This window comes from Rhynchophorus ferrugineus, unplaced genomic scaffold (assembly GCF_030347505.1).
Source record: "Rhynchophorus ferrugineus isolate W39M unplaced genomic scaffold, kcgeb_rfMv2 rfM8, whole genome shotgun sequence".
NCBI classification, from domain to species: Eukaryota; Metazoa; Arthropoda; class Insecta; order Coleoptera; family Curculionidae; genus Rhynchophorus; species Rhynchophorus ferrugineus.
Window position 1 is genome coordinate 30585818 of NW_027472587.1, and position 23325 is coordinate 30609142.

General features: G+C 29.8%; 1 protein-coding gene across 1 annotated transcript in view; it reads right to left on the reverse strand.

Moving 5' to 3' along the window:
* Positions 1–11666: 11666 nt before the first annotated feature.
* side-VII (sidestep VII transmembrane protein) overlaps positions 11667–23325 on the reverse strand; it is a 446220-nt gene continuing 434561 nt past the window's right edge. Inside the window, exons 16-17 of the mRNA XM_076412671.1 lie at positions 16575–16747; positions 11667–12047 (exon numbers count right to left, since the gene is read on the reverse strand). Coding sequence (XP_076268786.1) covers positions 11948–12047; positions 16575–16747 — 273 coding nt within the window. The 3' untranslated portion in view covers positions 11667–11947. The remainder of the gene's footprint in view (positions 12048–16574; positions 16748–23325) is intronic.

Genomic DNA, 23325 nt, shown 5'->3' on the forward strand with positions numbered 1-23325 from the left:
TGCCGAAAAAATATCGATATGTCGATATTTTTTTCAGAAAATATTTTGCGATATATTTAAAAAAAAAGAGATATTTCTTAAAGATCCTAAAAAAAATATAAAATTGGTACTTAATTTTAAATATTTAAAATATCGCAGTTATTGTAAAAATATCGATACTTTCTTTCTTCAGATATATCGATACATTTTTTAAAATATCGGTATTTTTCTCGCCGGCCGACACCCCCAGGAAGCAGTAACAAATCGCCAGCTATACACCGCTATGCGTATAACTGTTCGATGTGTTTTGCTGACGTGGTGTATATTGTATGTTGAAGCAGGAACGTCGCAGATTGTCATTGACACTAAATCACTAAGAAAATATTTCAAGTTTAAACCGGTTTCCTGTTATTCCATTTTACGTTTATTTTATTTTTGTTTCTTATTTCGACAGCTTTGTTAGGACCATACCTTATAAAATATACCATAACAAAGAAAAAGTGTATTTCGATATCTTAACTTTTTGTGGTTTCAACCTGCAACAATCATCTCGAGTTCATTTTAAGATCAAACCTAGCTTATGTCAAATATTATCAAGACTATTTAAAAGAAAATTTAAAACACTACTAAAGATATATACTGAAATATTTTGTATTGTGTCCTCAATGTATGAAATTTTTATGAAGTTACTGTACCAATTATTGGGAGTGATTTAGTGATTGCGAATTAGGAAATTGATAATAAATAGTAGTAGGTAATATTGGTATGTTACTAAATATCTTTACAGTCTACTATCATTTCTTGCGACATAACAGTGATGATGATAGTCAACAATAGAAATGAAAAGGTTAAGTAATATATTACCAGGAGTTAGATAAGAGCAGTAGTGAGAACATGTGGAATAAGTAAGCTTAAAGATCTATACGACATAATCGTTGTGATATATTTTGGATATCTACATATATAAATTACTGACGAGTGCATATATGATAATTATGATTTTGCGTAGTGTAAAGTATTTGCTGAGTTGTTTTTAGCTTAACAATTACAACAAATGTAAAGGTAGAACATAAATAACAATAAATCTAAATTGATTGATAATTTCTTATACATTTTAGTATTAAATATAACATATTAACGTTAGCAAAATAGCTTTAACAGCTTGTCTATATTTGATATATTGTGCTGATAAGACTGATTTGGTTCTGGTTGTTTCAAATAAAAAAACGGTATGCTTTTGTTCTTCTTATTGTTAACTTATTCAAATATCTGGGAATATGAAAGTAAAGGAAGGAACGGCTATGCATTTAGACTTCGTAAATTTATTATTAAAAATTATGTTGAACAAAATGAAAATATATATATATAGGTGGGAAGTGTGACAAGGATGGACTGGATGAGAAATATTGGAGGAAAACACATAATAGAGAAAGTTCTGTAGATGGGGCCATTTATACCATAATGGAGAAACAAAACCGATACATAGCTACAGAAACTTGACCAGAAAGGGGATGAACTACATGATAACCTAGGGATGTTGGCTTTGGCGGAAAATATCCATACATCGGAGAATAAAAAATATCGATATTTTTTCAAAAAAAATAACGGTAAATAAATAAATTGATATGTTGTTTAAAAGTGCCAAAAACTTGGATATACAAGATTAAAAAATTTAGCAACATAAACTTAACTTTAATGGATCATTAATATATCGGCATTAAAAAATTAGGCATTTGGAAGATGGCGGAAATTATAATGATCCCAAAACCTGAAGTCACCAAACGAAATAAAAGCTTATAGGCCTATATCACTGCTGCCGGTCATATCTAAGGTTTTGAAAAGCTCCTGTTGAAAAGGATAAAACCGATCATAGAGAGAAAAAACTTAATACCAACACACAGTTTGGGTTTACTAAGAAGCATTCAGCAATTGACCAGGTCCACAGAATAACAGGTGATATTGAAAAAGCCTACGAAAGTAAAAAAGTACTCAGCCATATTCTTAGATGTAGCACAAGCCTTCGATAAGGTTTGATATGAAGGCCTTGTTTATAAACTGCAGAAAATGTTACTAAAAAAACACACCGAACTACTACAATTGTACATTACAGCCAACATTTTTAGAGTTAAACAAGAAGAAGTTTACTCTACAATAAAAGAAGCTAAAGCAGGTGTACCACAAGGAAATGTACGGCGGCCAATGCTTTATCTACTCTACTCTTCTGATATGCCGCAAATGAAGAATATTACGATGGCTACATTTGCTGATGATACTGCGATGAGCTGTCGGAAGCAATAGTGAAGAAGCCACCAGAAAATTACAACAGGAAAGTGACAATATATATAATTGGACACAAGCATGAAAAAATAATTATTAGCGAAATTAAATATGTGCATGTGCAGTTCACCTACAATCAGACCGTACAAGCACCAAATAACAGTAAATAATAATATCATTCCATATAGCAACAACGCTAAATATCTCGTAATGAAACTTGATGCAAAACTTCGCTGGAAGCAACATATAAAGAAGAGTGGTGTGGTGTTGTGTAGTGAGGTGCATATAATAAAATTACAGCAGTGACATGCATAAACATTATTTCATCAGAGACTGAGATAGGGCTGATGGGCCCTCCTGGTTATATACATAGATTTAAGTGATCATAAAGATAAATTCTAGGTTAGTCGGAAACTAAATAATAAAAATAAATTAAAAATATTTATAAACAAATATATCGATATAACTATGTGTTATCTATATTTCTTCCTAAATGTTTCATGAAAGCAACAAATACTTAAATAACTACACTATACAGACACCAAACCATTTAGTGGTACAAAAGGTACTTTTAATGTGTATTTATATTGTTGACAATCTACGACATAATCCTGCGTTATTTATTATTACATATAAACGGTTGTATTTCCATTTTATATTATCACATTTATTAGATTTGATATAACTAAGATAAATATTTACATGATCACATTTACAACAGTTAATTCATATATATATCGATAAATTATCAGAAGGCCCTACTTTTATAATCTCGCAAAAGAATCCTAAATTCGTAATTATGTTACATGTAAAACAAAACGTCCTCTTTCGAGTCACCTCTGACAATAAAGAGGCAATTGTTCTTGATCGCCCTTATCTTACTCTTAAAGTAAACGTTAAGGATATGTTATTATACAAAAAGAGTGCTCTAAGTTGTTTGTTTCTGAAATCACTTGTGGTTTTTATTTACTGGGTGTCCATTTATTTTAGTCAATAAGAGCAGTCTTGAGATTTCTTTATAACATTAGTTAGATATATATACGCTATCATATCATACTTAATACCTAAATATTAATACAAAAGAAATAAAGTTTTGATTTTGTTCAAAGATAGAAAAGTTTCTGTCGTTTAATACATTCACTGGCGCGATGTTTCTTCTTTGTGGAAAAGAACTTGGTTAATATCGCGAAATGCGTTACTCTAATTGCGATGGGCTTGCTGTCTATTATTATTCGATAGTTTTGTGAACTACACGTCAAAGTTCTTTTTTTTTTGGCGATTACACCTTTAGACCCTGTGACATAACTAGATGGCTTCCTGCATCGATTGACGGAGAAAAATTGAGCATCTATACAAACTTCGTTGTGAATAACATGATTTAGTGGAAATTTAACGATTGTTATGATGCATTAATGACATTGTTAATTAATCAGGTGGTTTTTACTTTTTTATAATATCTTTGAAACACATATATTTAGCATGGCAATTATTAATTTTTGATATTTATTTTATTTCTATATAACAGTTCCTCATAAACTGCACAAAAGTATTATATGAATCGACTCACATGTCCCCATTAATATTACATTGGAGGTTTATATATTTCTTATTCAGGATAACAATTTAAAATTTTTAATTTCTTAATTTTTATGCTGGATATTCTATTATTTTATTCTTATTTTCACTTAAAATTAACAATTTGGAATACCTAACTGCCTGAATTTTATGATAAATATCTTATTTTATTCTTATTTCAAATTAAAATAATCTATATTGCGCTAATAGTAAAAAATAGAAGCGAATGAGTAACCAAACTTTGTTAATGTTACTCTTAAAAATTTAGTTATTATTTCTTAAGTTGGTTTTTTGGAAAAAACAAATTTCATACATACAATTGCTTAATTTCCATGTTCGATATTCTATTATTTTATTCTCAATTTCACTTAAAATTAGTTATATTAAACTAATAATAATAATAAATGAATATATTTAGTATAAGAAAGATTATTTTACTGATATTTATATATTATTTCTGTTGTATTTACAACATTATGCTTTATTTTTCTTTGAAAACCCGCACTTTGAGTAAGGTAATTATTCATGTAATATAATTATTCCTCAAGAACTAAATGAAATAAATCGCATCTTGGGTCTACGCTAGTTTTAATGTTTAACTGTAAATTTTACTCAGTTGTTGCTTAGAGAGAACAATTTTAAGCTTGTTGTTACCTGACTTCCATCTATTTTACTATTTTATTTTTGCTTTAATTTACTATATACTATATTACACTAATAGCAAACACTGTAAAGACCATTTACAGTATGGTAATTATTTATTCTTCTCTGTTGTCATCTTTCTATATGATACTTCCTAAAACTAAATAAAAACTAATTAAATGACTTGTAATATTTGAATGTGAATTTTATTTAGTTATGAAAATAGACAATTTGAAACACCTAACTGTCTGATTTTCTTATTTCAAATTAAAATAATCTCTATTGCACTCTTAGTAAAAAATAAAAGCGAATGAACAACCAAACTTTGTTAATGTAACTCTTAACCGTTTGGTTATTATTTCTTAAGTTGGTTTTTTGGAAAAAACAAATTTCATACATACAATTGCTTAATTTCCATGTTCGATATTCCATTATTTTATTCTCAATTTCACTTAAAATTAGTTATATTAAACTAATAATAATAATAAATGAAAATATTTAGTATTAGAAAGATTATTTTACTGATATTTATATATTATTTCTGTTGTATTTACAACATTATGCATTATGTTTCTTTGAAAACCCACTCTTTGAGTAAGGTTATTATTCATCGTATATAGTTATTCCTCAGGAACTAAATAAAAAGTAATTAAATAAATGGCATCTTGGGTCTACCCTAGTTTTAATGTTTAACTGTAAATTTTACTCAGTTGTTGCCTAGAAGAGAACAATTTTAAGCTTGTTGTTACCTGACTTCCATCTATTTTATTATTTTATTATTGATTTAAATTATATATACTACATTACATTAATAGCAAACACTGTAAAGACCATTTACAGTTTGGTAATTATTTATTCTACTCTGTTGTCATCTTTCTATATGATACGTCCTAAAACTAAATAAAAACTAATTAAATGACTTGTAATATTTGAATGTGAATTTTATTTAGTTATGAAAAAAGACAATTTGAAACACCTAACTGTCTGATTTTCTTATTTCAAATTAAAATAATCTATATTGCACTATTATTAAAAAATAAAAGCGAATGAACAACCAAACTTTGTTAATGTAACTCTTAACAATTTAGTTATTATTTCTTAAGTTGGTTTTTTGGAAAAAACAAATTTCATAAATACAATTGCTTAATTTCCATGTTCGATATTCCATTATTTTATTCTCAATTTCACTTAAAATTAGATATATTAAACTAATAATAATAATAAAAGAAAATATTTAGTATTAGAAAGATTATTTTACTGATATTTATATATTATTTCTGTTGTATTTACAACATTATGCTTTATGTTTCTTTGAAAACCCACACTTTGAGTAAGGTAATTATTCATCGTATATAAATCGCATCTTGGGTCTGCCCTAGTTTTAATGTTTAGCTGTCAATTTTACTCAGTTGTTGCTTAGAGAGAACAATTTTAAGCTTGTTGTTACCTCATTTCCGTCTGTTTTATTTTTTTATTATTACAGTATGGTAATTATTTATTTTTCTCAGTTATCATCTTCCTATATGATAGATCCACAAAAACTAAATAAAAACTAATTAAACGACTAAAGAAATAATTTGAAGTATCTAATTTTCTGATTGTTATGATAAATATCTTATTAATTTTTTTACTTTAAATTAAATCTGTAATGCACTAATAATAAAAAAATAGAAAGGAACGAGCAACCAAACTTTGTTAATTTTAACTCCTAACAAATTAATTATTGTTTTTTAAGTTTGTTTTTTGAAAAAAAAATTACATAAGTTCCATGTTGGATATTTTAGTACTTCATTTTATTTTTTACTTATAAATTTTTGTCAGATTAATAATAAACTTTTAAGAAAAAGCAATTGTTAATATTGACGAATTTAATTAATTTTTTTAAGGAGAAAATACGACTATTTTAATGATATTTATACATTGTTTTTATTGTATTAGTAGTTAAGAGTAACTTGCCTTACTTGCTACCTTACTGTAGCTTACTGCCTTGTTATATTAGTAACAAAAAACAGTAAGGAATAAGAAACTAATTTTTATTAATTTTAAATTCTACCAAAATTATACTATTTTTTCTTTAAAACACGTATTTGCAGTTCAGTAATTATTTATCTTTAGCATTCATTTTATTCCTATATAGCAGTTCCTCAATAACTACATTGAAGAAACTAAAGATATTAAATTAATCTTGAGACTTGAGAAAGTTAATTTCATTTAGTTGTTTTTAGTTAGAATTAAAGTTTTTAGGTAAGCAAATAAAACCACCAGAACAGACTTAAAAGAAAGTTTTCTCAATTTTTAAAGAGCAAATATGATTAGTTGACAGATATATTTATACTGTTTCTGTTATTTTCACAAAATTGTGTTCTGTTTTTCTAAACAGCCATACTTTGAGTATTGTTATTATTTATTTTTGGCATTTATTTTCCTCTGAATACATGTCAAGTCTGAATTAATGCTAATGTTAATAGGGGAATTTTGTTGTTATTTAGAAAAAAATAATGTTAAACTTTTAGTTTGATTCATGCTTGATTATTATATTGAATATTTTAATATAATAAGCAGCTAATCTTTCTTAGTTTTATCTCTTACCATATTTAATTATTATTTTTTAAGTTTTGTATCGATTTAGAGGAATTTAACTTTAATTATACAAATATAAAATGATTATTTTAGTTATCTTAACGTATGTCTTATTGCATTATTATAAATATATGAGAGAGCACTCAAAAGTATTTGATCTAACAAGAAAAATATATAAAAATGAGAAATGTGTTTCACACGATATTTTTATTCCTGATCGTTTCTTTTTGACGAATTTTCATACTATTCAACATCAGACAAATATTAACATAATAACAAATGACTAGCTTTTATAATGTTGATATTTCGGCCATAACAATTGTGAACTAGTATCACTATACTAAAAGGGTTACTTCTAGAACTACTCTCATACAGGTATATAAACCTATATTTATTCTTGTTTGCCAAGTGTACTAATTTTCTTTGACGGCATTGAGGTGAAAGTTTGCAGGTATAAGGATAGAACCTCCGGAATAGACTAAGTATTGGCATCATTCGGTCGTATTATCCTTCTTACTGTTGTACGGTACTGTGTTGGGTTTATCCGTTTCGCAGGTAACTGTAATTATAACTTGTACACGTGTATATTTCCACATATATTTTATATTTATAAATAATTTATTTTATTCCTATTGCGAATTAAAGTAAATTAAATTATACTAATAATAAAACCACAATATTAAAAAATAGAACATAAACAATTGTTTCTTGTTAGTTATCACATTTGTTACTATTTCCTTTACAAATAGTACATTTCAAATGTATTTCTATTACTTTTAAATGCATATTAATACTTTCATTGACAATTTATATTAAAATAAAGTTTTCCTTTGATTTAAGAGCATTTAATTCTATTTTTTAAGAGAAAATTTTACTACAGAGTTAAGGTAGCTGAACTTAAATTTTTCAAAAAGACAATATTTGTTTTATTAATGAAAGTTTGACACCGTAGCTTCAAAAGGGTGTCCAAAGTGTGTTGATATTTTCGACAGAAAGTATATCTATATTTAGTTGATCGAAAAATTAGCCGGATTTCCATGTTAATTATTTTACTGTTTCTTTCTTGTTTTAAATATAATAAACTATGTAAATTATTTGACAAAAACCTTAATGTGGTACTTTCTCCTTCCAAGGGATCATAATTTTCGCTTATGGCAACAAGTTTAAAGTCTTCAGGTAAACTGACAAAACCTTTCAGTCGCATTGTCCGTATTGTTGTAGTACGGCACCGTTATGGTTTTATGCGCGTCTTAAAAACAGCTGTCATTGTACCGATAATTGTAAGTTTCTTAAAAGTTGCAGATTTAAAAGCAAATACAAGCAAGGGCAAGGAGGAAAAATCCCGAAAGTTTTACGTTTAAAATGAAAACGGATACCTACCCTATTTATGAGGGGGGTAGATTTTAGGTTGGACCGTGTCGGAATTGTAAATTTGCGGCTTCTCAGAATCCAAGTTAAAGGTAGGGTTAATTAAAATTAATTTTTCTGAAGTGAGTATTTTAAAATGAATTTTGTTGTGGATTTCATTTGAATTTTATAATTATACTTGGGTCCAATTATTATTGCAGGCTTGATTTATGGAGGTCTTTGAGAAATGGGTATATTTCAACACTTTATTGTAATATATTTGGTCTAAAAGTTATCCTAACTTGAACGAAGATTCGTGAACTTTCGTGCAAATATAAGGAATATCTAGGAATCATAGGAATTGGAACTTTGTAGCCAAAATGAAATAAAATCACTTGGCTAGAAATGGTAAACATAATCGGAACCTCATGATTAATACATGAAACGGAAACCAACATATTTTCTATTAAACATTCATGTTGAAAACTCAGATACTCCATTTTTGGTTCAAGTTTGATGACAAACAATATAGTAGATAATGGTTAAGCATTTTTTTAGTGCTTGCGAGTAATGACAAAACTTGCATATTGCAGTTCGTCAATCAAATACCAATATGGATTCAATTGTTTTAACATTAATATTAGTTACAATTTTTTATTATAAATGTTACTTTAAAACATAAATTATGTTCAAAATCAATATTATACCAGAACTGCCAACTTAAAAAAATTGTTTGTTGTGTTGTAAAACCGGCAATTGTAATAAAGGTATAAATTTTTAAACTGTATCTGTAGATATTGAATAGTAATGATGATGATAAAATTGAGATTACTGTTTGCGTTAATAATCTCAATTTTTGAAGAATATTCTAATTTTTTTTAGCGAAACAATGAAATATTTAAATTACAAACTATTCATTTTGTGTTACTTAAAGGATATTAGGAAAAATAAATTTAACACTAAATGCACCATATTAAGTTTCCATACAGTTGGAAATGAACAAATAGACTAATATTGTTTATAATTATTAGTCTTGTCGATGATCGAAAACATATTCGACAGAATGAGGCCTGAATCTCAATTTTTGAAAATTATAGCTTTTGTTTAGGATGTGGGAAAATATATAATACTAAAGTACGTTAATTGATATATTCATTAACAATTAAAATTCAAATTAATTTTCTATCGAGTTTGAAAAATTTAACTTAAATTTTTTAAAGAGAATTGTTATTTTTCGGTTGTTTATATATAAAATATATCTCTAATCTCTTATACGAGAGTTGATTGAAAAGGAAAGGAAACAAAAGGAGGAAAATACACAAAAAGAGAAATATATATAATAAGGATGTACCATAGCTTCAAAAAAGTGTCTAACCTTTTTCTTTGCGACGAATTTGTATATTATTTGACATCAGCCAAATACCAACATAACAATATATAATTATATCTTATAATGTTTGAATATTCGATCCTATTTTTCGATTGTTTGATTGTAACATTTCTAATGTTACTTTGAAGTTGATGTTATACATAAACCTTAAAAATGTATCAGAATTGCCAACTTAAAAAACTATTGTCGTTTAAAACGTATTAGAGAAACTTTGTTACTGAAATACTAAGTTCTTTCATATGATGATGATGATCATGTTAAATTATCACACAATTTTATAATTTTGTTAGAGAGGTTAAAATAGATTTACACTCTAAAATAATGATACATGTCACTTAAAAAATAAAGAATACTTGACACTAAAATATAACAAATTTAACACATTTCTTCATATTCGGAAATTAATAGAAATACCCTAGTATTGTTATTGAGTAATCAATCAATCAAAATATCGCCATCATTACAAGCTTCCTCATATTTGGAAACAAACAAAAATAAACTAGTATTGTTTAATAATTTGACAGTATGTAAGCTTGCATTGTAGTAATATATACTATCTAGATAAAATATTAGACCTTAATTATATTTCATAATGCTATTTGTAAAATAGCTGTATATATAGTATTAACATTATATAAATAGAGTTAAAAAATTGGGATTAGATTCTGATCTATAGCGAACCAAATGATCTATAATTAATAGAGTGTCTTTGTCTATTGGATAATATATCAGAATTTAGTCCTAACTTTTAATGTTATATATACAGTAATGTTAAATGTTTTAGAGAATTAAATTATGATATAAAATATTGTTTAGTATGCAATCTTTTCCTCTGTAAGTGATCGATTGTTTCGATTATGTTTAACACTAAAATATACTATAATCAAGTTCATGAGGAACCATTTTTTATTTCCAGATTTCGTATTCAATGATAAATAACTAGGTGATAAAATTTTTGTTGTAAATTTAGTAAAAAATTAGATTTCTGTTCTGTTTATAATAATTATTGTGATCTATAATTGGAGATATATTTGATAGTATGGAGGTTTGAATTTTTACATTATATATATATATATATATATATATATATATATATACATATACATATATATATATATTTATATATATATATATATATATATATATATATATTTATATATATATATATATATATATATATATATATATATATGTATATATATATATATATATATATATATACATATATATATATATATATATATATATATATATATATATATATATAAATTATATAGACAAAATGTTTGACACTAATCGTAATTATAACACTGTATATAAAATGAATTTATATATAGTATTAACACTATATATCTATAGAGTAAGGATTAGATTCTTATCTATAGTATTACACTCTTTAGGTGACATTCTATACAGTAAAGTAATCGATTACTGTGTAGTGTGTCATTATGTAATAGATAATCTATCAGAATCTAGACCAAACTTTTAATTTTATACATAAAAAATGTCATATATTACAGAGAATTAAATTTTAATGTAGAATATTGTTTGCAGTGCAACACTTCATACTGTAAATGATCGATTATTTCGATTATGTTGAACACTAAAATATAAAACAATCAAATTTATGAGGAACAGTTTAATGTTTTCAATTTTTATATTCGATATGAGCGTTGAAAATATTGTTTTAAATTAAGTTAAAAATCGGCTGAAAAAAAGATGTATAAAAAGTTAGAAGTCAGAGTTCGTTATGGACTAGTTAAATTTTATACATCAAAGTGAAAACTGCATTAAAATGTTAGAGAGGACGCAGCTCAGAGTTAATCAATTGAATTTTAAATTAAATTTTTTCGACGTCTAGTACGAAGACCCTTCCCCGGCTATTAATTAAGTAAACTCTAGTTTTTGACGATAATTCAACAAAAGTTGGAAAACCCTTTCCACTAAATCATGTTATGTCAAGATAAGACGCTTCCAACGTCAGTGGTTACGAACATTTTTCGAACTGTTCCTGTCGACACTCGACGTCTCGCCTCCGACACCGTTTTAAACACTGAAACCGCCGCAACACTGAAAGAGTTCTTGATCGATGTTGTCCGTTTACGGTCTTGCTTAAACTAAATCACCATCTAGTTCTATTTATAATTCGGTCATTTGTCAGACGGTGCTTTCGCGCTTGTTGGCCATAAGGGGTGTCTCGGGAGACGGTTCCTCTTCATTCGAACCGGTCATGGGCTGTAGTGGTATTGGTGGTTCTCTAGGCAGGAAAAGAAACAAAACTAAAGTCAACTAGTAACAGGAATTAAATAGGTTAATTAATATTGGTTGAATATAAACTTATTTCTAAATAAATTATCTATTATATAGTCATTTCTTTTTTTAGATAACGAAATAGCATAACATTCTCAGCTTTCCTACCAAAAGAGCAAATTCTTCATTCAAAAACTGAATTTAAATCACTCAAACCCAATAAAAGTTTGTATATAAACAATAGTTTTTCATGTAGTAACGGGTCAATTGAAAAGTCCCTGGCCTGACACATAGATGGCGCTTCTAGAACTAAATCCATATGTTTTTTAGTGAGTCCTAACACTCAAAAGATGCGTATACAAATTTGATAGCGGTCAGCTCATTAGTTTGCGTATTTTAGCATTTTCAGTGAAGTAACTGTTGTTATTGTGTTGATAAATTATTGCTTTTTGAAGGGAAAAATACAGTTGAAGCAACAACTTGGCTTGCAACCGAGTTTCAGAACACTGCCGTAGGAAAATCAACCATCAAGAATTGGTATGCTAAGTTTAGACGTGATGAGATGAGAACCGAAAACAGTGAACGCAGTGGACGCGCCAAAGAGTTTCTTACCGACGAAAATATTTAAAAAATCGGTAAAATGATTCTGAATGACCGTAAATTGAAGTTGAATGAAACAGCCGACACTCTAAAGATATCAACTGAACGTGTACATCATATCAATCACGAATATTTGGGTATGAGAAAGCTCTTTGCAAAGTGGTTCCACCCGAGCTCACTTATGACCAAGAACAACGACGAGTTGATGATTATGTAACAATGGATGACATATGGCTCAATCATTTCACTCCGAAGTCCAATTGACAGCCATCCGAGTGCACTGCACATGACGAACCCGCTCGAAAGCGTGGGAAAACGCAACAGTCGGCTGACATGATTATGGCGTCTGTATTTTGGGATGCCCAAGGAATAATTTTCATTAACTACCTTGAGAAGGGAACAACCATCAACAGCGACTATTACGTAGCGTTATTGGACCGTTTGAAGGACGAAATCGCCGAAAAGCTGCCGCATTTCAATAAAAAAAAAGTGCTGCTTCACCAAGACAATGCACCGTGTTACAAGTCAGTCAAAACGATGGAAAAAATCCATGAAGCCCATTAAACACCTTCGGAAGCTTATAGTGATGTTGCTGGATGGTATCCCAATTGGCAATTTTGGTTTCAACGATTTGAAAATGATATTTACAGAAACATTAAAAGAACTTTTAGACAGCGGACTACTTGATGGGTATAATTTTTTCAGGCGTTGACTTTTGATAGGGAAGATTAAAATTGATTGAAAATTGCGATTAAATGAACTGACACGAAATACCATTTAAAGACATTTTTACCATCGCATTTATTGGTTGCCAGGCAAAATCTGCTACAACAATCTCAAGCACATAAAGTTATGTACTAGTCCATGAGGCATATGCATCGACAAGGATGCAGAATATTGATGGCCATATGATGGGTTCAGCAAGGTATAGTGAATTGCGAGTTGTTAAAACAAATAATTAAGATTTGTCGCACCTAGCATATTTAGCAGATAGTTGCAGCCGATAGCAATAGATAGCCTTTTGATTGCCACCTCTTCAGATCGAGCAGAATAGCTCCGCTAGCATACGGTTTCGATGGTGAAGTGTAAAAATCATGAAAATCGTTCTTTCAATACAGTATCGCCATGTTTCTAGAAAGATGGAAAAATTGTCGAAAATATTTATGATGAATATAAAAGCCTTTTTAAAGTTGAATGACCAAAAAAGTCCAAAGAATATGAACTGCAAGTTAGGGGTGTTCGCCGGCGGGAAAATATCGATATTTCGATATATTGATGTTTTAAAAAATATCGATACATCATTTTAAATATAGAAATTTGTTTTGCAATAACTGTGCGTTAGTAATAATCTTTTAAAATTAAGCACCAAGATACACTATACCTTTAAAACCAAACACATTTATAATGTTTTTTATAATTATTAAGAAGTATCTTTAATTTTTTTTTAAATATCGAGGAATATCGTCCGAAAAGAATATCGATATACCGATATATCGATATTTTTTCGCCATACTTGCATTACGCAAGTCACGTTAAATAAAAGCCCAGCTCGAATATTCGAAGAATTAGCAGTTTTTTTTAAATTAATTACATCTTACATTAGATATGATTAGTACAATATTAATTTATAACATTAATTTATTACCATTATTCAGTTGTACTTCATGGAATATAAAAGGCAGATTAATGTGGGATATATACGTCAGTATGTATTTCCCAAAACTACCAAGAACAAACAAGCAGTTGATGAATTGGTATAAGTACAACAGTGCAATAGTAGTAAACTGTACTTTCTAATCAAGATTGTATTAAGCATATCTAAGTAAGATGTTTTGTATTACCCTTCTCTATTTTGCGTCAAGGCAATTGATGGTTTTGGAACAATAAGCCACTCTGTTGTCCATCTTCTAAACTATCTGTTAAAATCGTACATTACAACCAGAATATTTAGAGTCAAATAAGAAGAAACTTACTCTACAATAAGAGAAGCTAAAGCAGATGTACCACAAGGAAGTGTACTGGGGCCAATATCTACTCTACACTTGTGATATACCACAAATGGATGGTCATCGTAAAATATGGCTACATTTGCTGATGATTCTGCGATTAGAGCTGCCGAAGACAATAATGAAGAAGCCTCACGAAAATTACAAGAGGTAAGTGACAATATAGATACTGGACACAAACTTGGCAAATAAAAATTAACAATAGTAAATTTGCGCATGTGTAGTTCATCTACATGATTGTACAAGCACTTATTTAGAACATTAAATAATACTATTATTCCATATAGCAACAACGCTAAATATCTCGGAATGAATATTGATGCAAAACTTCGCTGGAAACATATAAAGAAGAAAAAAAGAACTGGAATTTAAATATAGGAAAATGTATTGGCTAATTGGAAGAAAATAACAATTATCAGTACATAATAGATTGTTATTATATAAGCAAATACTGAAACCTTTATGGACATACGGAGTGCAATTATGGGGATGATCTGCAAAGAGTAACATAACCAAAATACACATTTTTCAGAACAAAGTCCTGAGAGGTATTGTGGGCGCACCCAAGTACTATAGGACTGATTACCTACATCGAGACTTTCAGATATTCACAGTCAGATAAGAAATCCAGAAAATTGCAAGGGTGCATGAGAGAAGACTCCATTCTCATGAGAATATTAAAATATTACAACTTTTGGATACCACCAGAGCAGGACACAGACTAAAAATAATCGAAACATTTGTGGTGTTGTGTAGTGAGGTATATATAATAAAAATACCCCAGTGACATGTATAGACATTATTTAACCAGAGACTGAGATAGGGCCGATGGGTCCTCCTAGTTAAATAGACTGATTTAAGTTATCATAAAGACAAATTGTAGGTTTGCCGGAAACGACTAGTAAAAAGGTAATAATTAAATAATAATAAAACAACATTTAATCAGGAATACCCTTCCTCTGGAAGATGATTGAGATAGGATTTTTTTGATAATATATATGTATAAACATCTACTTTAGTTTGTTTGACAAACCGTCATGCCTCACTTAGTCAAAATCTTTACTAATATCGAAAAGGTAGCAGAGTAGTACAGTCGATTTTCTAGGCATCTACTGATGTCTATAGTGCGCTTTACTCATTCAATTGTCCCATGATACTCCCAGATTCCAAATGGGTGACTAGGGATTATCCTGTTTAGATATAATTATTTTTTTCAATTAGTTTACCATTCATTGGTACCATTATAGGTTATAGGTATTATGCGAGGTCTTATCATGTGGTGGTTTGACTGGTTTGGGCAGAATTAATTCGACTAGGTTCATGATTCTCTTGAACGGAACATGTTTCAAGACAGTTGTGTCAACAAGGTCGTAGCCTGGTCATTTTCCTTCCTTAAGTTCTTCTATTTTTTTTTCAGAGCCTTTTAAAGATGCACACTCTTCAAAGGTAGGAGTACTTATTTATTGTGACACTGTGTTCCTGGCCAGGAAAATAGTTGAAATAGATTAGTTAGGTAGGCAGGAATGGTATTAGATTTCTCCTTATTAAATCAAATCGTACCTAATAGGAGTTGTTTGGGCTTTAGGCTTTGGTTGTTTGTCACAACGAAACATTCGTATCTATTGTGGGTGTTAAATAAGATATAATTAGGTTGTCATATATGATTACATTATATTTTGATATATCTAGACCGTAAACTGTTATTCTTCATAGTTGAATAATCAGAAGGAAGAGCATCTCTGGTATCAAAATTCATCAGCAAAACTGAAAAATCAGCAAAATGAAAAAATATAGTGTTTTGATAGCTATTTGAATAGAAATTGTTCAAACTGTGTGCTGGGCATTTTCACACCAGTGTTGTGAATGCAACGAAATTAAAAGAAAGTTTCTAATTAACCTAAAATGACATAATTTGATTTCAAACAAACCTCGTTTGAGTCGATCTCAATCGTTGCTGGGTTATAGTTGCGTTCCTGTAACCAACCGGGTAGAGTCCTGGTGGGAGATGATTGACAGGTCCGTATTGCCATTGTTGTGGCGGTTGTCTCGGTAACGTACATGAGGCACTGTAGGGAGGCATAATAGATGCAGGTCCGGGCAACTAGAATTAAAGACACCATTAATTAACACACCGGTTTAAATCAAGTCGTCCAATAACCCGAATATCTGAACTAAATAACTCGCTCGAATCTGGAAAGGAACAAAAAAAAAACACGCACGACCATAAATTTAAACGGTCTCCGATTTTAAAGCCGTGAGAATAAATTACGACCTAGCTGATTTGCAATGTTAAGCCAAAAATACCTCGGGTCTTTCCGTCTTCGGCGACTCGACGACAGTTCCTTTTATAAGTCTTTCTACGTTTTATTAAATGACAGGGGGCTGTTGCACACTCCTCGCAGTTATATATGGCCCGCGGATATCAATCCCTTTTAATACGACTTAAAATCAGTCGCTTATAAGAATTTAATTGTCTCTGCGTCATGTGATACGGTGGAATTCCACTGGAATTAAGAGGGGGGAACTTTGTTTAACTGATTTCATTATTAACGCGTTACAGATAAAACGAAATATGTTTTTATTTATGGCGTAGTATTCTTGTACGAAATTTTATTAATAAAATAGCAGCAAATTATTTTATTATTTTATATTTTCTTGTGGCAAAAGTTTGTACAAAACTGTCCGTAAAACGGTATTTTTTGTTGTATTTTAATTTAAAGTCTTTTTTTTAATAACTAGTGCTTATCTGAAATGGAACTACTGCTTGATGTGGGCCCCGAACTACGGTCCTTAGTATTAAATCTACCGACTGACGAGTGACAACCTTAGATGTCATCACAGAAGATATTCGGTCTTACACGGCCTAGTTATCGGCATGACTGTGATTATTTTCCTTGTCGGAGCCTTGCCTTTTGAATAATCAGAATGATAAACGTAAATGCTCTAGCAGGATTCGAACCCACGACTATTGCAACCGTAGGAGGACCGTCCTGTCGCTTTGGTAACAGCGCCAACCAAGCCGGTTAAAACGGAATGGATCTTCGGCATAATTTATTACAAGATGAAGTACATATTTATACTAATGTTTCCCTAATAATATTACCAATATGATTTAGGATTTGAAAGAGGCATTAAGGTGGTATTCTAATCCAAACATTTTTCCAACAATTTTTAGTCCTTTAGGAATATGTCCTTAAGAGGAATTTTCAAATTTTTAAGTTATTTTCGGGGATATAGCTTTTTCTTTCAAACTACTTTTTTCGAGGCGATTGATGAGATAGTTCAACTCTACTGAACCATTTACATGAAATTGGATATATTTTACTATCATACAAAGCAAAGCTATAAAAAATTTCGATTTTTAGAATTAAAAAAAATATTTAGGAAATGGTATAATTTTTTGTTTCTTTTTACACGCAGTCCGAATTTGCACAAAAAATTGTCGACTGTTTTAATTGATACGATAATAACACTTAGATTAAAATTATTTGTTATATTTTTGACTCTCTCTTTTCTTAAATATTCTTAAACTTACACAAATATCAAGTGGAAGCAAAAAATGAATAGTAGAATATTGTTTGTTTTTTTATGTTACTTAAAAAACGACCTAAAATTCATGCTTCTTGACTAGAATATGAATATATCTTTAAATAATTTTACTAGACTGGATTCCATTTTTCTTTTCTGAAGTCAGTAGAAAGGGAATGAAGTTAAATAAGGAAACTAAAGATTTTGGATGGACATTGAAAATTGAAAAATCTAATGTACTATGACGTAATTTCTAGTTTTAAAGCAACTCTTTTTTAAGCGTTTTTAAGGCGTTTTAAAGCGCCCTAAAGCAACTCTTTCTTGATAATGTTTTTCGGTTTTTCTAGTCATTGAGGTAAATTATTAATATTGTTATTGAGGTGCTTAAACGTATTCTGCTCAGAAAAATTGGCACAATATAAACTATTCACAACAGTTTTCATTATATTCTACAATTATTTGTCAACTTCTTGTCGATATGGCGATACAGTATCGAAAGAACGGTATTGTTTGGGTAGCCATTGGATCATGGACTTATCTTCGTGCTCCGTCAGAATTTTGAAACCGTGTCTAAACACATGGTAATCAGATTACCTCCGATTAGAGTTATCTCGCAGGAGGATGACTTTGTCTCTCATATTCGGTATTGTCGGCCTTTTTGCAGCAATACATCATCCAATTTCTTCAACTTCAACTGTCGTGGGGCATTTGCAGCTACAGTTTAATTCATTTTCAGCATCTAAGTTTTATGGCCATAAATATCCCGCTTCGATGTCGATCTGGATGGTTTTATGATTATTAATGGTTAATATTCTCATATTAGTTGTAGTAGTGTTATAATTATTTTTTTAAATAAATTTTACAATCTGCTTGGTTGAAACAATATTCTAATATGTTGTCATATTTTCATCAGTGGACATATCTTTAGCTAATACGGCATTCTATAGTATTTGATAGTTATTGCTATAGGATTGAATATTTTCTTTCACTGTTCGCAGATGGAAATGTAGATGCACATATTTATTACTTGAATTAAATATCTTGGTATGCATTTACATCGAGGCCTAACCTGGAAGAGGCACATACTCTCTAAACGAAAACAACTTCGACTGAAATTACATCAAATATATTGGCTCATCGGGCGCAAATCCAAGTTATCATTAGATAACAATGTGTTGCTGTATGAGTCTCTACTCAAGCCTATTTGGTAGTATTGAATCCAACTCCAACTCTAGGGTACCGCTAGCAAATCTAATATATCCATTATTCAACGGTTCGAAAATAAACTGTTGCTTGCCATTGTTGATGCTCCGTACTATATTTCAAATAAAGTGATACAATGCGATATTTCTCTAGAACCTATAACGAGTTTAATTCAACGTGTTTGTATGAAGTACTTCGAAAGAGTGTCAGTGCATCCCAATGTACTCGCTAATCAGCTAAATATGCGACGTGATAGTGAAGTTCGTGGACTAAATCGTTTATCACCACCTGATCTGATTACTGGCCATATGTAGACTTTAGAATAAGCTTTAAAATAAGGCTAATTAATTAAGATAATATTTTATACGGGATATCGCTTATTGAAGTGATTTTCTGCATGCCATGTAAATATAGTATAGACATAAGAAATAATTATTGCCTATAGGGGAGATTGTGGACTAACAAAGAGTAAAAAAAATATTTCGCATTATCGCCAATAGATGTCCTTGATCAATATGCAAGTATGAAATCTATTAATTTTAACTATTTTACAAGGAGAAATTATTAACCTAATATAAAAAATAAAGTAAGTAATAAACAAGTAATAAATGAGTAATAAAGTAAAAATAAATAAGTAAATTTTCTCTAATTAACCTTATAGATTATAAAAGTTATAACAGAGAATATGTTTTTGTAATAATTTCCAATATTACTATAAGCCTTGAGTATTTTTCTTTTAATTTAAGTACTTAGTTTTGTCCTGTTTCAGGGATTTTACCTTTAACGCTTTTTATAACGCAAGTTAGAGTTTAATAGATGGTTGTTTATATCTTTTCGTCGAAATCAAGTAGGCTATTGACTGGAGAGCTCCCTAATTGAATGAAAGGTTACAAGTTATCAGTTCTTCTTTCACCTGTACGGTTCACGCTACCGAACAGTAATAGTTTCCCATAACTCTTTTTTTTATCTAGCTCCACATCCGTTACACAAAAATCCTCTTACTTACTGATCGGATTATCTGCTCGTGTCAATTGATTTATGAGCACCATGCAGGGTGTGTAGGGTCAAATAAGGATAGATTCGGGCCATTCTGGGACTTTTTATGGCATCTGCGGCACTACAGTTACATTAGGTGGGATTTTCCATAAAATGGATTCGTCTATAGACTGCCACTAAATCAGTCAATAATGAAAATGCATCAAAACGTTCCGTAAAGGTGAAAAATGGACGGGAATTTGTCTCTAGAGTTTAATTAAACTTTATTTTAACATTTGTTAATAATATAATTTTTATTATTTATGTTTTTATTATAGAAGTTCTATATTAATAGAGTTCTGCAATTTTTTAAATTGAATTTAGCGTTGATTTGAACAATTACGACACATCTTTTCTAGTATAAACTTGCAACTTAAATAATTAACCTTTATTACCAAATATTTTTCTGCAAAAGGTGTTTTATTTCTCAACATAATTTATTTTTAGCTTGGTCCATATACTTAGTCTGTCATTTTTTTATTACTTTCAAATGACAATTTTTTTAGGGCCTTAAAATTGGTTTCAGTAATCCCTTACTTCCCAGTCATGTTTTCAGGTTTGGAAATAAGAAATAGTCTCAGGAGGCCCAATATGGAGAATATGCTGGATGGGTAGCAGTTCGTAGCCCAATTTATGGATCTTTGTTATGGTGGCGATACACGTGTGCCCCCGTTCATTTTATTGATGGAACAACACATTTTTCCTGTACCAAATATCCGATATCAAATATATTTAAAAGTTCTGGAATATATTAGCCAGGTTTACCACTTTCAAGATAATCGGTATGAATAATATCGCGCCCATCTAAAAAATAAGTATAACTGACCGACAGACCATGACCGACTTGGCTCTCTGTCTAACATTTACCCACATAAACCTGCTGTTTTGATTGTTCCTTAGTCTCTAGTGCATCCATGTTTTATCAGCGGTTACGAAACGGATTGCGGTTGAATTTTCATCTCAAAATATTCATGTAAAATCCTCTACTACTCGCTCAGTTGAGGATGTCTCGGATTGTATTACTCGAAAAATGTCAAAACATTTTTTATAATAATGGAGCACATTTAGTTTAAAAAACAAAATTAGATTATATTTGATGAAGTTTAATAAATTTTACCAAAAACATCTATAACTCTTTATACTCTGTAGTAATAAACCTGATTATTAATAAAATCTCTATTTTGTAAGCATTGTTTAATTAAAACATAATCTTTATTGCTATTGCCAACATTAATTATAGGAATGGAACATGTGCAAATTATATCGATATGTCTACGACCCCTGATGCAACGTTGAGGAATTCTGATACATCCAGATGTAACCATAGACATAATATGAAAATAACAAATAGTGGAATAAAAAGGCGACAGAACCGTCCTCCTGCTGTTGCGATAGTCGCAAGTACGAATCCTGATGGGGCATGATTGTAAATTTATGTTTGTGATTGTTTAACAATTGTAATTATCTTTAAGCAAAAGTGCAAAATCAAACAAAGAAAATGATCCCAGTGACTCCAGTAACCAGACTGGGTAAGACCGGATATCTTTTGTCTCTCAATGCTGAGGACCCAGTGGTTCGGAGTACAGGTTAAACTGTAGGTCCAGTACAGAAACCATAGTTGGTAATAAGGAGACGAGAAAATGAAAGGGCCTGAGAATTTTGTATTTAGTGATGACTGACTACAACGATGTAAAGCAGCATATATACTATTGTTTATATTTGGTGAGAAATCGTAAGCATCACAAGAATTAATTAATACAACCATTGAGGGAAGAAGTGATGAGAGTTAATAACAGAACAAATTTACAACGCCGATGAAGAAGGTCTTCATTTGAATATATTACCTGAATGAGCAACTATTTAGATTTGTTTTATTCGTAATTTCATTTTGTGTATATGACACAAAATTATATTATTATTTTTGTATTGTTTGGGCTCGGCACCGACTTCAAACTGATCATTTGGTAGTAGTTAAAATAATATTGTAAATAGATAAATAGGTTTAGGTAGGTATTAAGCTAAATTGTGTATATAGTAGAAGAGTAAATGCGTGTACATAGGTTAAATAAGGCTTTTGTTTATTTTTATTTAGTTATTACAACGACTATTATGTACATATTTTATTTTTAAAGGTTTTTTTGTATTAAAAATCTAAGTTTCATTATATTTTTACTTTACTTTACCTTATTTAGTTCTTGATGTCCGTTCAATTCTATTGTTAAAAATATTTAATTGACTGAATGGCTTTTACACTGAACTAGTTCCGATTTTTTATCACATCAGTTCAGGAATAACATCATATATAAATATATGATTAGTTTATCAAGAATATGTGAAAACTTTGTACGTGCCTTTGAAATTTGAGTATTTTCCTCGATTTCTCCCCCCATAAGACCCTGACTTGGTTCCAATGGGACCACCTCGGAGGTGCTATCGTTCGAATAAAAAATGAATTTCGAAAATCGGTCAATAAATGACGGAGAAATCGGCAAACATACATTAAAAAAAATATGTAGCCGAACATAGATCCTCCTCTTTTTTTGAAGTCGGTTAAAAAATAATTATTGCTGTTGGAATATTTGTTTAGTTTGTTATAATTTGTTGAACGTGACTTTGAAATTTGAGGTTTTCCCTCGATTTCCCCCCTTCCTCCATAAGACCCTGACTTGGTTCCAATGGGACCACCTCGGAGCTGTTATCTTTCGAATAAAAAATTAATTTTGCAAATCGGTCAATAAATGACGGAGAAATCGGCGAACATACATTAAAAAAATATGTAGCCGAACATAGATCCTCATCTTTCTTTGAAGTCGGTTAAAAGATAGTTATTGCTCTTGGAATATTTGTTTAGTTTGTAATATTATTAAGAGTATATTAATGGTATTTCTCCAATATAATTTCTGTAATCAAGTT